The sequence below is a fragment of the Mustela erminea genome, chromosome X (assembly GCF_009829155.1).
Source record: "Mustela erminea isolate mMusErm1 chromosome X, mMusErm1.Pri, whole genome shotgun sequence".
NCBI lineage: Eukaryota > Metazoa > Chordata > Mammalia > Carnivora > Mustelidae > Mustela > Mustela erminea.
This window is the reverse complement of record NC_045635.1, coordinates 59843788-59859917: the sequence shown is the minus strand read 5'-3', so window position 1 is coordinate 59859917 and position 16130 is coordinate 59843788. Positions and strand designations below refer to the sequence as shown.

Here is a 16130-nt window from a genome sequence, read left to right as displayed (position 1 = left end):
AATTGTCCAGGCCACGCAGCTAGTAAACAATAGCCCTCCACTGAAATTTAGATTGAACAGTTAATTTCTTAGTCTAGCCTGAGGAAAACATCAATAGGATTTCTTAACCTTGTATGCCTGGTGATTTCAGGGGGCAGTGGGACTGCAAGCAGTAGGCTGACTATAAACAGTGCTTGGAGTGTATAGGCAGTCAACAGAGTCATACTGCAGTTCTCTGGATAGTTCCTCCCGCCCAGGAAGGTGTGAAGGTTGAGAATATCTGTGGTTCTTAATCTCAGCTCTGTCACTTCCCAGCTGTGGGACCATGGATGGGCATGTCACTACCCTTCTGGGAGCCTCAGTCTTTTTTTTTTTTTTTAAATCTTCCATAAGATGGAAAAAAATAGCATCTACCTTACAGTGTAGATTACACAGGGGTGGAGATGTTCAAGTGACAGCAAATTTTACTCCCTTCCTCAACACTGCATCTGGTGTGGTGAAAGGGGGGGGCACTTCCTCACTGGGTTTCCTGAGTGTGGATGGACTGGACCCTATTTGTGCTCTTTTTTAAAAAAAATTTAAAAGATTTTATTTATTTATTTATTTGTCAAAGAGAGAGAGCACAAGCAGGGGGAGCAGCAGGCAGAGGGAGAAGCAGGGTCCCCGCTGAGCAGAGAGCCCGATATGGGACTCGATCCTAGGACTGTGGCATCATGACCTGAGCCAAAGGCCGACATTTCACCGACTGAACCACCCAGGCATCTCCCTATTTGTGTTCCGTGATGAGAACTGACAGGAGCATGCTGGGGCCAGGGTGCACCCTGCTGGGTCCTGGGTTGCTCTGTCTCCAGGTGGGTGAGGGGCTCCTTATTAGGCCCTTGTTATTCAGCAAGAGGCCTCAGCTTCTGGTGCTCTCTCCATGACACAAACCAAACTAGTACCCAACAGGGTGGCAATAATCTCACAACAATAGCCTCTTGGAGTCTAGATTAAAAAGAGGGCAAAGGGCTCCAGTGCTATTTATTTAATACTAACTGGCAATTTCAAAAGCAACAGATTTTGCTATGCATTAAGAAAAGCTCGGCACACAATGGGCCGGACATAGCGGATTATAGCCTACTTTTTCCAGTAGGACCAAGACACTCAAAACAGCCTTCTAAACTGCAGCTTCCAGGGTTCACGACGCATTTCCCAGATTGCGAGGGTAGGAAGGAAGAACTAGATGGAGGCTGGGCCCCTGACTGCTCTCCCTTCCTAACTCTTGGAATATCCACCACTTCTGCCCTTCCCCTCTGTTTTTGTTTTTGCTTTTGTTTTAAAGATTTTATTTATTTCTTTGTCAGAGAAAGCGAGTGAGCACAAGCAGGGGGAACAGCAGGCAGAGGGAGAAGCAGGCTTCCAGCTGAGCAGGGAGCCCGATGTGAGACTCCATCTCAGCACCCTGAGATCATGACCTGAGCTGAAGGCAGACGCTTAATGATGGAGTCCCCCAGACCCCTCCCCTCTGTCGTTTTAAGCCCTCCAACCTCTCTGCTGCCCCCTCCAAAGGCCAGCGTTTCCTGAGTTTGAGGAGCCCTTCAGAATATCTGAGAGAAAGAGGGAATCTGGAAAGGAGAACAGGGTTCCCCTGAGGAGTGGTGGATTCATTACTCCTTCTGTCTAGGGGCACTTATGCCTCCCCCGCTGTCAGGAGCCTTGCCTGGGTCCATACCCACCTTATTGCAAGGCTTCTCTCCCACTCTTCCTTGGGCTCCTTGAAGGCAAAAAGCAATTGTGGAAGAGCCTCAAAAAATTAAAAAAAGAACTACCATATGATCCATGAATTCCACTTCTGGGAATATATCCAAAGGAAACAAAAACACTAACTCAAAAAGATCTGCACCCCCATGTTCATAGCAGCGTTATCCGTGATAGCCAAGACATGGGAACACCCTCAGGGTCCATCAGTGGGTGGGTGGGCCAAGAAACTGGGAGATGCATCCACGACAGACGACAGACCGTGACCGGCAGTAAAAACAAACGAGGAAATCCTGCCATTTTGCGACAATGTGGATGGAGCTCGAGGGCATTATGCTCCGTGACAGAAGTCAGACCGAGAAAGACGAGAGAGGCGCAGACCATCTGATTTCACTCCTATGTGGAATCTCACAACAAAAACAACCAAACTCGCAGAAGCAGAGATCAGACTGGTGGTGACCAGAGGCGGGGAGAGAGGGGGGAAGTTGGAGGGAGGTGGTGAAAAGGCACAGACTTCCAGGTACAAGACAAAGAAGCACGAGGGACGGAACGCAGCACGCGGGGAGCGTGGCCGGAGGAAGGCCGCTAAGAGTAAATCTCAAGAGCGCTCATAACAAGGAAGAAGTGTGTCCCCCTTCTTCTTTTCTTCTTTCTTTTCCTTGTTACGGGTATGAGAAAACGGATGTCGCTGAACTTACTGTAGTGATCACGACATAATATATGTAAATCAATCCATATAGGCATGCCATATGTATGCCTTAAACTTACATGGCGATGTATGTCAATTATTTCTCAATAAAACTAGAAAAAATGTTTATGAAATCAATGATTTATATTGCCACCAGACAATCAGATTAAAACAGCATATGGTCCTTGCACTCAAAAAAAAAAAAAGGAGGAAAAAAAAAAGCAAAAAGGAAGTGTAATATGTCCATACTCTCCTCAGGACCCTGCACAGAGTAGGTACTCAGTAAAGGACTTTTGGCGACATGAATTATAAATGAACGCCTGAAGGAGGGCAGAAGATAATGGCTTGGGTCCATGTTTCACCTTAATAGTCCCTTGACTTTTCGGCAGAGAACACAAGTAGAGTCTATGATTCCAATCCCAAGTCTCTACTTACCGTGTTACCTTGGGCAAGTCACGCCACTGACCTAAGACTCAGTCTCCCTATTTATAAAATGGTAATAGCACCTGGCCAGGTCGTTTTGAGGTCTGAATGTGAGCGTGTTGAGAACTTGGCGCCGTAATTAGAACACAGTGAAGACCCAGTCAGGAGTAGCTACTGGAATTTGTCTTCAACTCTCCTACCTCCCCCCTAGGGCAAGGAAGTTGGGGCACTCCTCCTGCAGCTAAGTGGGAGGCCCGAGTGCACACTCAGACAGGGCTGGATCTCTGGTCAGGAGGTCCTCTTCCCGGCTCGCTTCCTTTCCCACATATCAGTTATGACTTTGGTCTGGATCACCACAGGCAGCTCCACCACCAGTGGTCCCCAGCCACGCAGCACAAACCCACCAGGAGGAACGGGCTGAGTCTTATCCGGGCAGAGCCAAGGGGAGTGGTGGCCGGGGGCGGGCAGGGGGCGGGAAGGAGCTCCCAAATTGTTTTCCACTATTCCGAAAGCTCTCAGTCCCAAAACATTGCACATAACCTCCTTGGCCAAGTTACTTTCCTAATCCCGGTTCCCATAACAACGAGACTTAATGAAGGAGCAATTTTTTTCTTAAAATAATTCGACCCGTTTCCATACCAACAGGGGTTTATTTTGGTTCCATACTCAGGGAGGGCTTGGTAGCCAGGACCTGGCAGCACCTTCTCCACCTTGGAAGGGACTTCAACTTCCAGGGGGCCATTTGAGAAGTGACACAGGGGCTGGGGAGGCCAATGTGTGCTGAGGTAAGCCATGCCCTCAGGGAGGTGAGCAACAAACAGAGCATAGGCACCTCAGAAGTTCCTCCTGGCGGGGGTGGGGAGAAGATTGAGGGAACAACAAAGGACAAGCCTGTTCAACATCCTATCCAAATTTTAAGGCCTATCTGGATAAACTCCCTGTCGCTGGGCCTCCCTCATGGGACCACAGGCCAGGAGGGAGTCCCAGGGCTGGACCTCTGCGTTGGGTGGCTTGCAGGAGTGGGTGACAGGAGGGGGCAGGGCTGCCCAACGTGCCTAGTAAATGATTCCTTTTGTCTCTCTTTTTAAAGATTTTATTTATTTATTTGAGAGAGACACACACACACAGAGAGAGAGAGAGCAGGAGTGAGGGGGAGGGGTTAGAGGGAGAAACAGACTCCCCACTGAGCAGGGAGCCCGATGTGGAGCTCGATCCCAGGACCCTGAGATCATGACCTGAGCCGAAGGCAGACACTTAACTGACTGAGCCACGCAGGTGCCCCTAGTAAATGATTCTATCTGTGCCTAAGCTGGCTGTATGTAACTAGACTCCTTCACAGATGTAGTCATTCAGTGATTACTGACTGAGTCTCCACTGCGAGTACCCCCAGGGAGCTCCAGTCTGGTGAGAGCCATGTGAGGCTCAGAGGCTGCCCTCTAGGCCAGCGCTTCTCAGACTTTGTGCATCGGAACCCCCTGTAGATCTTGTTAAAATGCAGGTTTGAATCAGTGGGTGGGGAGAGGGTGGGTGCTGTGATTCTGTGTTCCTAACTGCCTTCCAGGTGCTGCTGTTGCTGCTGCTTCTCAGGCCATACTCTGCAGAGCAAGAGAAAAAAGAGTGGGACCAGAGGGAGGCATTTTTCCTCTCTGTTCCCAGCATCCTCCTGGGGATGCTCAGTCCTGAGGGTTTCGGCTATAGCTCCCACTGGGGTGGGATGACTTTCTCACTGAGGTAAACTCTGCTTCACTTTCTGAGGCACTTCTCTAAATCTGTGGGGTTTTTAAGAAATAAGAATGAAAACGTGGGATGAGCTGCGTAGCTGACCCCAGCCGAGAAGCTACCAGAATGCTTTCGATTCCTTCCTGGGGAAGCCCAAGTCAGCCATGTGAAAGTGTCTGTGAAAGAATAGCACTCTAGACCTTCTTTTTTAAAAAAATATTTTGTTTATTCATTTGACAGACAGAGATCACAAGTAGGCAGAGAGGGAGAAAAGGAAGCAGGCTCCCTGCTGAGCAGGACCCTGGGATCATGACCTGAGCCGAAGGCAGAAGCTTTAACTCACTGAGCCACCCAGGCGCCCCACAATTTAGACCTTCTTGATTAAGATCCTGTTTGAGGGGGCGCCTGGGTGGCTTAGTCAGTTAAGCATCCAACTCTTGATCTCAACTCAGGTCATGATCTCAGGGTCTTGAGATCAAGCCCTGGGTCAGGGTGGAAAGGGCCTGCTTGAGAGCCTCTCTCTGTCTGTCCCTGTCCTCTGCCCACATGCATGTATGCTCCTTCTCTCTCTCTCTCTCTCCAAAAAAAGAAAAAATCCTATTTGAATGCACACTTTGGACCAATGTGTTTGTAGGGGAGCCAGCATAAATCGGAAGTCAAATCTCAACCCTCTCTTCCTAAGCCTCGTGACCTCCGGCAAGTCACTTTATCTCTCTGTGCCTCATTTTCCTCATCTACAAAATAGGGCTAATAATCACATCGAAATCACTGGGATGTATTGAAGGATCAATGAATTAATATTTGCAAATAACCTGATGCATGATAGGTGCCAAAATAATTAGTTCGTTCATTCAACAAATACTTATTGGGTCCTTTCTTTGCACTGGGCGCACAAACATTGAGCGATACCATGGTGACCGGGACAGACACAGCCCCTGCCTTCATGGACTTCACACTGAAGCAGAGGAGACTGGAACAACGCAAAGCATGGTGGGAGAGCATGCCTGGCCCGGAAGCAGCAAGTGCTAAGGCCCTGCAGTGGGAAAGAATGACCCTAAGGAGGGAGAGGGAGTGTAGTAAGAAAAATGTCAGAGAGGAGGGCAGGAGCCAGATGACTTCAGGCTCTCGCAGGTCACTTCCAGGAATCTGATCGTCAGCACAACAGAAAGCTGTTGGAGGGTTTACGGTTTGGGCTGGGGCCAGGGTTAGGTCCTGATTACTCTCCTTCACTGCCTGTGATGTTGACCACCTGGGCTGTGCTCACACACCCCCGCCCCACCCATCAATCTGACCTCTTAAATCCCTCTTGAATCCGTCCCTTCCCCCAACATGCTGGCAGCTCCCCAAATCAAAGCGCCGTGACCTCTCACCTAAACAGCTGCGAAAACCTCCTGCCTGCCGTCGCTGCCTCAGATCTTGCTCTCCACGCGGCCACCAGAGTCATCGTCTAGTCACGCAGGTCAGATCAGCTCATGCCACTGCCTCAGAACCTCTAGGGGAAGGGGCCAGTTTCTCCGCCCCGCCGAAGAGTCCTCCTCAAGCTGCCCTCCACCCCTTTCCGCCAGGGGGCAGCACTCCTCAGTGTTAGCTGGAACATGTCCCTCATCGCCTTTGCTAGCGCCATTCTTTGGCCCCTACTGTTCCTTTGTGAGGACGTGCCTCTTCCCCCGCACCCCTGCCCTCCTTCACCCAGTGGAAGCCCATCTGCCCTTCTAGAATCTTGGTACGTTTCCCAGCTTGTCTCGACCACGTCTGGGGCTCCTTCCGCCAAGGCCCAATGGGACTCTTGTCTCTTCTGTCCCTTGGTACACATGGGTCTGCAAGGTCTCGGTTGGCGGGTCCAAGTCCCCCAATAGGTGGTGGGCGCGGAGGGCAGAGGAGATAGCCTTGTAGGTAGAGCCATAACATCGGCCACCGTCACAGCCCCAGCATGCAGCTTTGTGAACACAAATGCTGACCTGACAGGGCCCCGGCTAAGGAGAGAAGCAGGGGGAATTGGGGCCCAAGGGGAACTGGGGAGCCCCATGCCCGCCCCACAAGGGGGCAGCACTCCTCAGTATTAGCCAACATATCTGTTTTGGTCAGATCTTAAGGTTTTTTGTTCTTTTTTAGCAAGTGAATTGAATTGACAACTAACCTAAATTAGTTTTAAAAACAATTTGGAACAGAAAACCGCAACAGCTGGCCTTCATGCCACACTTGGCCTTTTTGGATGATCATTTTGCACACTCAGAACCTGTTATATTTTTGTGGAAAGAAGGGAAGAAGAAAGGAAGGACTTTTCCTAGGTTCAAGTTTCCTACAGCTTCTCTCAGTTTCAAAGTTTAAGCCTGGTCAGTGCAGGAGCCTCTTTCGTTTGCTTTTTTGGTGTAAGGACATGAAAGTCAAAATCAAAAGTCAAGTTTTCAGATTGCCCTCTTTCAAAAGGAAGCCCCAACCTCCTTTCAAAGGCAGCTCTCGCACTATCATTTCCTGAGGAGCCTGCAGGCCCTGTGAGCAGGGCTCCCACCTCCGTTGTAGTGATATCCACCTCTTTGAGATGTGGGTCACCCTGGGAAGAAGGGAGAGACTCAGAGACCACAGAAAACATTTCTGTAGTGTTTGGTTTGCTTAGTGTGGTGATCTCTTAAAAACATTGCATAGGACTGCAGTGGTTCATCTCCCTCCAACCTCTCCCTCCGCCGCACCTGCCCAGCTGAGACCCACATGGGAAAATATGGAGGACTCAAATTCCTTTTAGGTCCTGGCTCCCTGTCCCTGGAACCCCGTAACCAGCGGAGGCCTGCACAGTGGTGGTGGTGGGGGAGAGGAGGGAGCCAGTTGTACTTTCTGCATGGGCGGGACGGGAGACCTTGAGTTGTCCAACACCCCTATCGGGACCAAGGCACTCATTCCCCCAGCTGCCAGAGGTGTTGGCTGATGGCCCACAGTTGGGTCCCCTCCAAGGTAACACCCCTAGCCTGGAGGGCAGCCTGCATCCACAGACTCGCCAATAGATTGGGGAGGGGAAGAGTGTTGGGAAGAGAAAGGCCCAGCTGCACAGACTCAGTTGGAGCCATCTGAAGGACCAGCCCAACTCCAAGCTCCCCATGGGATCAGCCAAGGTGTCCAGGGCCAGTGGATTTCAGTTCAACTCCTGCTGTTGACCAGCCCTGCTTCCCTCGCTCCCTCACAGGAGCTGTCCCCAACAAACCTACGTGCAAAGCTCTGTCTCAGATTCTGCTTCCTGGGGAAGTCAGCCTAGGACTGCCCCTTGCCTTGGCTTCTTTTCTCTCGCTGCCCTTTCTCCCTCGATGACCGATGACTGCAATTACTCCAAAGGATAAGCCCCACATCTTTTCTGTTGCTGTGGCAACTCTCCCAGTCTGCCCTCTTGCATTTCCCAGAGCCAGTTTCACCTGGATGTCCATTTCTTCAGTCCTCATTTTAATATGTTTAAAGCAGAACCCTCTCCCCCTACCCTAATCAACCCTTCCTCTTGATTTCTCTATTAACGCTGCCGCCCTCTCTAGAATCCCAGGCTGGAAACCTCAGCATCATTTGGACAGCTTCCTGCTTAAAAACCTTTAACATGGGGGCGCCTGGGTGTCTCCACTGTGTAAGCATCTGACTTTGGCTCCGGTCATGATCCCAGGGTCCTGGGATGGAGCCCTGGGTTGGGCTCCCTGCTCAGCGGGGAGTCTGTCACTTTCTCTGCCTCTCCCCTCCACTCATGTGCTATGCTTGTGCTCTCCCCGCCTCTCAAGTAAATAAATAAAATCTTAAAAAAAAAAAAAACACAACTCTAGCAACACCTTGGTGCCTAAGAGCGCACATCCATGGTGCCTTTCCTTGCATTCCAGGCCTTCCCTGTTAACCCCGATCGGCCTGAATTTGTGACGTATTTATAGCCTAGACTCCTTTGCGAGTCTGAGGAGACTTATGGATCCCTTCATCGAGAGCATAAAATAAGATACATAGGATTACAAAGGAAGTCAATGATACTTAAAGACATTTATTAATATATGTTTTAAAATTGGGGCCCCTGGGTGTCTCAGTTGGTTAAGCATCTGCCTTCAGCTCGGGTTATGATCTCAGGGTCCTGGGATCGAGCCCCACATTGGGCTCTCTGCTCATCGGGGAGTCTTCTCCTCCGTCTCCCTGTGTCCCCCACCAATCATGCTCTCTCTCACTCTCAAATAAATAAATAAAATCTTTTTAAAAACATCTATGTTTTACAATGAATCTTGGAACACTGCATCTAAAACTAATGATGTATTTTATGGTGACTAATGTAACAATAAAAGAATGTTTTAAAATTTATAACACTGGAATACATGTTTCATTATTAGCACATAAAGGAGCACGGTCTAGTGGTGGGTCCAGGAAGTGCCATATCTTGAAGCAGACACGAGTGTTACAGTACTTCAAGATGTCTGCAGCATTGGTAACCAATGGTAATGGTAAATATCAATATCTCTGTGGCTCCTACTGGAAACAGAGTCACAGGTACTGCTGATACTACTGTGAGGGTGCTGCCTGACTTCATAATGGAAGCAAAGGTGCAAATAGAGCCTTGTGAAGATATGGTTGTCTTTTTTTTTCCTCATCCAAGTACACAGAATCCTGGTCAAATCCCTTTGTGCTATGGGGAGCCTCCGCTGCAGCTCAAGTTGGGAGACCTGCACTTCCCTGAACACGTCAGGCATCCTGGTGGACACCGGGAAACTGACACTCAGGCACTGGGCTGCTGAGTTGGCCCCACTCTCTGGGTGGACCCTCTGGCCGAGGCTGGCCAGGACTTGGGGTCCTGCCCCTGCCCACCAGGAGCAGAAACCCCAGCTGGGTGGCTCTTGGGGGATGTTTTCCCTGGCTTTTCTTTCTTTTAAAGATTTTATTTATTTATTTGAGAGAGAGAGAGCATGAGTGAGGTAAGGGGCAGAGGGAGAAGAGACTCCCTGCTGAGCAGAGAACCCGACACAGGGCTCGATCCCAGGACACCAGGATCATGATCCAAGCTGAAGGAAGACGCTTAACTGAGCCACTCAGGTGACCCTACCCTGGTTTTTCTTTCCTCGGGTCCCAGGCCCTGTCCAAGCAACATCACCTGAGTCCACTGGCCCAGCCAGGATCACCCAGGCACCAGGCTCATGGGGTAGCTCCCAGCCATCAAGCCAACCCATGGTTCCGGAGCCCTGGCAGGGGCACAGACTCAGCTCTCAAGCTTACAGGGTGCACCCTACCCTTATCTTGCTGCTGAATGTCCTGCAACGTGTGGGATGCTCTTGTACAAAGGACCATTGCACAAAATGCAAAGAAATCCTGCGCAAAAAGACCATCATGCCCTCGCCAGGAAACACTGGACAGGTATTCTATAAATGTTTGCTTGGTGCTTTAGTAGTCTTTCGGTCCATCGATGGGCATTTCTCTTAACTCCTCACAAGAGTCAAGAGTCAAGAGTCAGTCACTGGCCTGAAATCTCAGTGACTTGTACAGCTAGGGCTGGGATTGACCACCAGATATACAAGACAGTGGGAGATGTCCTCACCCTGCAACCCCCCACCATGGCCACTGTGGCTATCAGCTACAAATTGGAGCTTTGGCAGGCCTGGATCTTTGCTGGATCAAGAGGAGCTGGGCTTACAGCTGCCACGGGGGAGACGAAGGCTGATGGGCAGCTGCTTTTAGTTTCCTCCCAATCCCTGGCTCTATTGGTGGGAAGGAAGGCTCATCCTAGGCCATCTCTGCCTTAGAACTTGAGTGAGGCAGTGGGCACTCCTACCCAGGTTATGAGAAGGTACCAGTTCTCACCATGCTCTTGTGGGTAAATCATTTCTGGGGAGGAGCTTCCACGAGTCTTCCTGATCCTCCTTTCCTTTGCTTTCCAAGAGCCAGTCTAGCCTCCTAAAAATACCCGGTTCCCATTTCCCAGGCCAAACTGCTCCAGGAAATGCCCGTATCTGTGATTTGTGGAGCAGTGGCTGCCTCCATTAGTTTGACCTGTATTCTGACGAAAGGGATTAGTCACTTCTTGCTAAAATAATATTCTGACTTTCAAATCACATCTTTTATGAATAACGAAGACTCAGAGAAGGTTCCTTATTACAGTGTTTCACACTTTATAAAGCACTTTACGTATTAGGTTGAACCATACAAAACTGCTGATATTCAAGTGTTTCAGGGCAATTTCAGAGTGTTCAACCTGATACTTTATTTTTTGGCATTTAAACTAAACTTCAATGTGAGCACAAGTTTCCAGTACAGGTCAGAAAATAAGAAATTGATAAAACATGACAATGATAAGACCATACATCAGGTTTTAAATTTTGGCAACAAAACATACTGTTTTAAGTGTAAATGAGTAATGAAAAAATATGCATATTACAAAAAGTTAAAATACATAAAAGTATTTAAACTAAAACTCAAAGATCTCTATCACTTCTATTCCAAATTATCCTATTCTTTCCCGAACCCCATTTCTCACTTCCCTTCACAGGATGGAAATTCTATTACTAGTGTGCTGATATGGTTTTTTTTCTCCCATTTATTCCTTCCCACAATCCCAGATGGTATTTTTAGCTGCATTTTACAGTACAAAGTACTAAATCTCGGAGAGGTGAACCAACGTGGATAGGCAATAGCAGGGCCGAGACTTGAAACCAACCCCCATGCTCTCGATTCTCAAGGTAGGTTGAGTCAGCCCAGAAGGTCCTAATAGCGGTAACATGAGGAGAGGCAATGCTGTGAGACCACTCCCCCAGCCTATGCTCAGGAACCTTCTGACCGGTTATACTCCTCACCTTTTCTTGGTTAGTGATTAGGTACCTAGACTAGATGTGATGTGATGATGTGACAAATTTGAATTTTAGAGCACTGGGAGTACATGGTACAGCAAAGACGGTATTTAGAACATGTTAATCCAGTCATCTACCCATCCACCTATCTGCCTTATCTGTCCATCCGTCCATCCACCCATCCACCCATCCATCCATCCATCCATCCATCCACCCATCCATCCATCCATCCATCCATCCACCCATCCATCCATCCATCTAAGGGAACTGTATAGGGTGCTGAGCTACCAGCATTCGGGGAAGAGTCCTAGTCAGCAGAGGTCCCACCCTTTGGCCAGCTGGGGGAGGGGGATAGAACAGTGGAAGCTAGGGTGAGTCCCCGACCTGCATATGGGATTTTCATTTGCTGTGAAGCAGCTCTGTCTTCCTTGTCCTTTTCCCCTGGCCCAGGCTCGACTCGCTGGGAGGCTCCAGCTCCTGCACCCAGCCAGAAAGCAGCCGGGTTCTCCTGTGTGTCTCAGGAGTCTGATACTGTGAAGAGTTTCTAGGCCACAAGGCTGGAGGAGGCAGGAGTAGGAATGAAAGAGGAATGTTGGTGCACGCCCCCCTCCACTGATACCGCCAAAGAGAAACCGGGGGGTTTCTCAAAGAGAAACCGGGCTGGTAAAGAGGGGCTCCTTCCCAAGCTGCCATAGGAAGAGATTCCTTTCTTCCACACCTGGGTCCACACTGAGCAAGCCCTTGGCCCAGCCCACTGCCATGGGTTCAGTTCTGGCAGCCAGCCAGTGGACAAGAGATAGGCTGGGGTAGGGCAGGTTTGGAAATCGGTCAGGCAGTGGGCATGTGGCCACCACCTTTGCCCAGGGACAGCATGCTGCCCTTCAGGGGATAATCACATTCCTCAGCTTCTCGCCAAGGCAGGGGCGAGCGAGCCCTCAGGCCCGCTGCGGAGTGCAAATGTTCAGGCCAGGTCCAAACTGGTCCCTAGCTCTCTCCAGCCACCTGCCTCCTCCCACACTGCCAGCACCCAGCCGGGTGTCAACCCCAGGTTCACTCACAGCCCGCCACGGATCCCCTCGTGCTCCGAGATCGTGCCCATGCTCACCATTCCCCGCTCTGGGCTGTACCGCCATGGCTGCTACCACCGTCGCCAGAGACCGCGGCAGCTGTGGGGTCACGGGTTGAGACCTCACAGTTGAGTAAGCCACGATGTGGGTTCCTCCCACCACACCCTCCCCGACCCCAGCACCAGGCTTTCCTCAGATAGCCATTGCCACACGGCTCTGTTTTTGAAAAAAAGGAAATGGGGCATTGGGACTTGAGTACAGTGAGAAGTACGAAGAGAAACTGTGAACAGAGACATCTCTGGAGGCCAAAAAAGGGAGAGTAACCTTGGACAGGCTCCAGAAAATCACCCCCTGAGCACTCAGGGTCCTCTCCTTATCTCAGTGGCCCACAGAGCTAGAGCCCACAATGGCTGCAGGAGTAGGCCCTTTCCTGCTCACCTCAGCTGTTCTCTTGTGGACCAGGCCAGCATGTGGTGACTTTATGGGGGTCCACACACCACAGCCCCAAGAGGCCCCATGAGCTGCCCTGAGTGGTGAAGTTGAGGTTTCCGTCCTCAGCCTTTGCCCTTCTAATCCATTCCCACCCACCGCAAACGTGGGGACGCTTTGGACCTCTGCCTGCCAGACCTCTGCCGTCCAGTACAGTAGCCACCAGCCACACGTGGCTCTTAAGCACTTGAAATTGGCTAGTCTGAAGTGAAATGCACTGTAAGTATAAAACAAACGCCGGATTTTAGAGACTTAATATGAGAGGTGCCTGGGTGGCTTAGTCAGTTGAGCATCTGACTCTTGGTATCAGCTCAGATCTCAATCTCAGGGTCACGAGCACAAGCCCTGCACTCGGCTCCACACTGGGCGTGCAGCCCACTTAAAAATCAAATAAATAAAAATAAATAAAGACTTAGGGACATCTGGGTGGCTCAGTCTGCCTTTAGCTCAGGTCATGATCCCAGGAGAGAAGGGAGTGTGCTTCTCCCTCTCCCCTCTGCTCGGGCTCTCTCTCTTTCTCTCTCAAATAAATAAATAAAATCTTCGGGGAAAAAAAAAGACAATATGAAACAAAAAAATGTAAAAATGCCTCATTGATAATTTTTAATAGTGATTTCATGTTAAAATATTTTTGATATATTGGGTGAGATGTAATGTGTCATTAAAAATACTTTCATCACTCTCTTTTTACTTTTTACATGTTATTGCTGGAAGTGTGGGATACTAGTGTCAAAACTGGCAAATCAGTAAATGAAATAAAATCGTCCAAAACAAATTCATGTAAATAGGGGCATTTCTTTTTTTTTTAAGATTGTATTTATTTATTTGTCAGAGAGAGAGAGAGAGAGAGAGAGAGAGCGCACAAGCAGGAGGAGCTGCAGGCAGAGGGAGAAGCGGGCTTCTTGCTGAGCAGGGAGCCCAGTGTGGGACTGGATCCCAGGACCCTGGGATCATGACCTGAGCTGAAGGCAGACACTTAATGGACGGAGTCACCCAGGTGTCCAATATATGGGCGTTTCTAAATGTATAATATAGGTGTATTACACATGTGTAATGTAGAATAAAGGTGGCATTTTGAATCAGTGGGGGGAGGAATGCGGCTATTACTAGAAAATTCTAAATTTCATAAGTGGCTCAAATTTGTGGTCCACATTCCATTTCTATTGGATAGTATTGTGCTGGACTTTCAATTTCACTTTAATGTCCATCAACAGGGGATGGGTTTCACACACCACAGGGTATTCATCCAATGGGATGCCATGCAGCCATTATGAAGAATGAAGTAGATCTCTATGAGCAGAACTGGGAAAACTTCAGAGTGTTATTTTTAAGTGTAAGAAAAAAAAAACAAGAACAAGGAATGGCCGGCATGTACAGTATGATCTCATTTGTGCATATAGAAAGCATACAAGGGGTGCCTGGCTGGCTCAGTCAGCAAAGCATACGACTCTTGATCTCAGGATGGTGAGTTCAAGCCCCATGTTGGGCACGGAGCCTACTTGAAATTTAAACTATAAATAAAAAAGAAAGCACACATGTTTATACATGCATTGAAGAAGTCTGCAGACACACAAGTAACTGTTACCATAGATGGCTTCCCAGGGTGGGGGTTGGGAGGAGATAAGGAGGGCTTTGAGAGGGAGAGGAAAGGACGCTAACTTGTACTTTTCACTTGAAATCCTCCAGTATTATTTGAGGTTTTAACAACAAATGTGATATTTTTTTACAAAATAAAACTTTACCTATATTTTATTTATTTACTTAGTTATTCATTTATTTTAAAGATTTTATTTCTTTGACGGGGAGAGAGAGAACAAGAGAGAGCACAAGCAGAGGGAGGGGAAGAGGGAGAAGCAGGCTCAAGCCCAACTCAGGGCTTGATCCCAGGACCCGGGGATTGTGACCTGAGCCGAAGGCAGATGCTTACTCGACCGAGGCACCCAGGCGCCCCTATTTTATCTTTCTAAGGATTTTATTTTTAAGTAACCTCTGCACCCGGAGATCGACTCGCTGGCTCCACCGACTGACCCAATTGGGCACCCCCTTCCTTAGGTTTCTATTTTACATATTGGAATAGTTTATTCTAACAGTTTATATGATAGTATAAAACTATGAATGGTTTTCAACAAAACCTCAGAGTTTCTCTTATTCTCTTCACAGTTTTATTTCTGCTCACAAACACTCCTCTCGCCTTCCGCTTCCTGACCTCCCCCACCTTTCCTGCACTCTTCCATCTACACCTTCTCCTTCCTGTCATCTCCAGATCCCACGGAAATGTGCGACTGGAAAGCCATTCCGCTCCTGTCGGCTCCTGGCTTGGCTTTCAGCGGAGACGTTGGCGTCTCCTGCTACCCCTACCCCTGTCTTCACATAGGGGAGGAAGGGGGCATGATGCACGATGCTCCGGGATAGACGTCATTATCCACCGTGGGGAGAGAAGCCCCAGTGGGACTGTGCACTGCCATTTCTCCCCAGTGACTTGGCTATCTTCCTGTTAAGGTAAGACAGCTGACAAAGAGAAAAATAAGAACTTAAGAAAACGTGCGTGTGGTTTTTTCTTTTTCTTTCTTTCTTTCTTTCTTTTTTTCTTTCCTAGTTCAGGGATGGGTGGAGGCAGGGTGAAAGCAGCAGGCTTCGGAGAGACGGCTAGATCTAGGTTTGGGAAACCCATTGAGTTTGCCATCTGCAGTTAAAAATCACTAAGAGGGTCAAGTGTTTTGAGAAAGAGAACTATAGAGGTGGGAGAAAGGGGGGGAAGAAAGAGCTCCAGCTTCTGGGAAACAGAACAAAAGATTTGTTTGCTCCAAGGCAGATGGGAACCTCAGTCCTTAGAGTTTAATTGAGAGAGGAAAAAAAGACAGGAGGTCTCACCCGATTGTCAAGCAGATAATAGCTTCTGGAGGGTGGGCCTGCTAGGATGGAGAAATGAAAGCCCTGTTGATGTGGGTTGGGGACGAGTAGTGTGGGAAAAGAGCAAATTTTCTTTTACCCATCATTCTCAATGCAAATGGAACAAACCGCCGCAATTCAGAAGGGCCTGGAATGTCTATTAGAACTTCTTTTTCATGGAGAGACGCGCTCCCCTCCCCCTCCCGCTGCTCCAAATGTTAAGGATCTGGCAATGCGGTAAACAGTCAAAGCACTGGACTGGGGGAGTCAGGACATGGCTCTGGGCCCGAATTAGCAAAATATGACTTCACATACTTGGTGTGAAATTCCCCTGAAAACTCTAAAGCATGGTTAGCTTGTGTTCTC

General features: G+C 49.0%; 1 protein-coding gene across 7 annotated transcripts in view; it reads right to left on the bottom strand.

The window, feature by feature from the left end:
• NHSL2 (NHS like 2) overlaps window positions 1-16130 on the bottom strand; it is a 263702-nt gene that overhangs the window by 44270 nt on the left and 203302 nt on the right. Inside the window, exon 1 of one of the 7 annotated variants that reach the window (XM_032331459.1) lies at window positions 12425-13179. The exons of 5 other annotated variants lie outside the window; for them this stretch is intronic. In XM_032331459.1, coding sequence (XP_032187350.1) covers window positions 12425-12452 — 28 coding nt within the window. In that variant the 5' untranslated portion in view covers window positions 12453-13179. Of the gene's footprint in view, window positions 1-12424; window positions 13180-16130 lie in introns of those variants that run through there. One more of the 7 variants, XM_032331465.1, reaches the window with a different exon arrangement.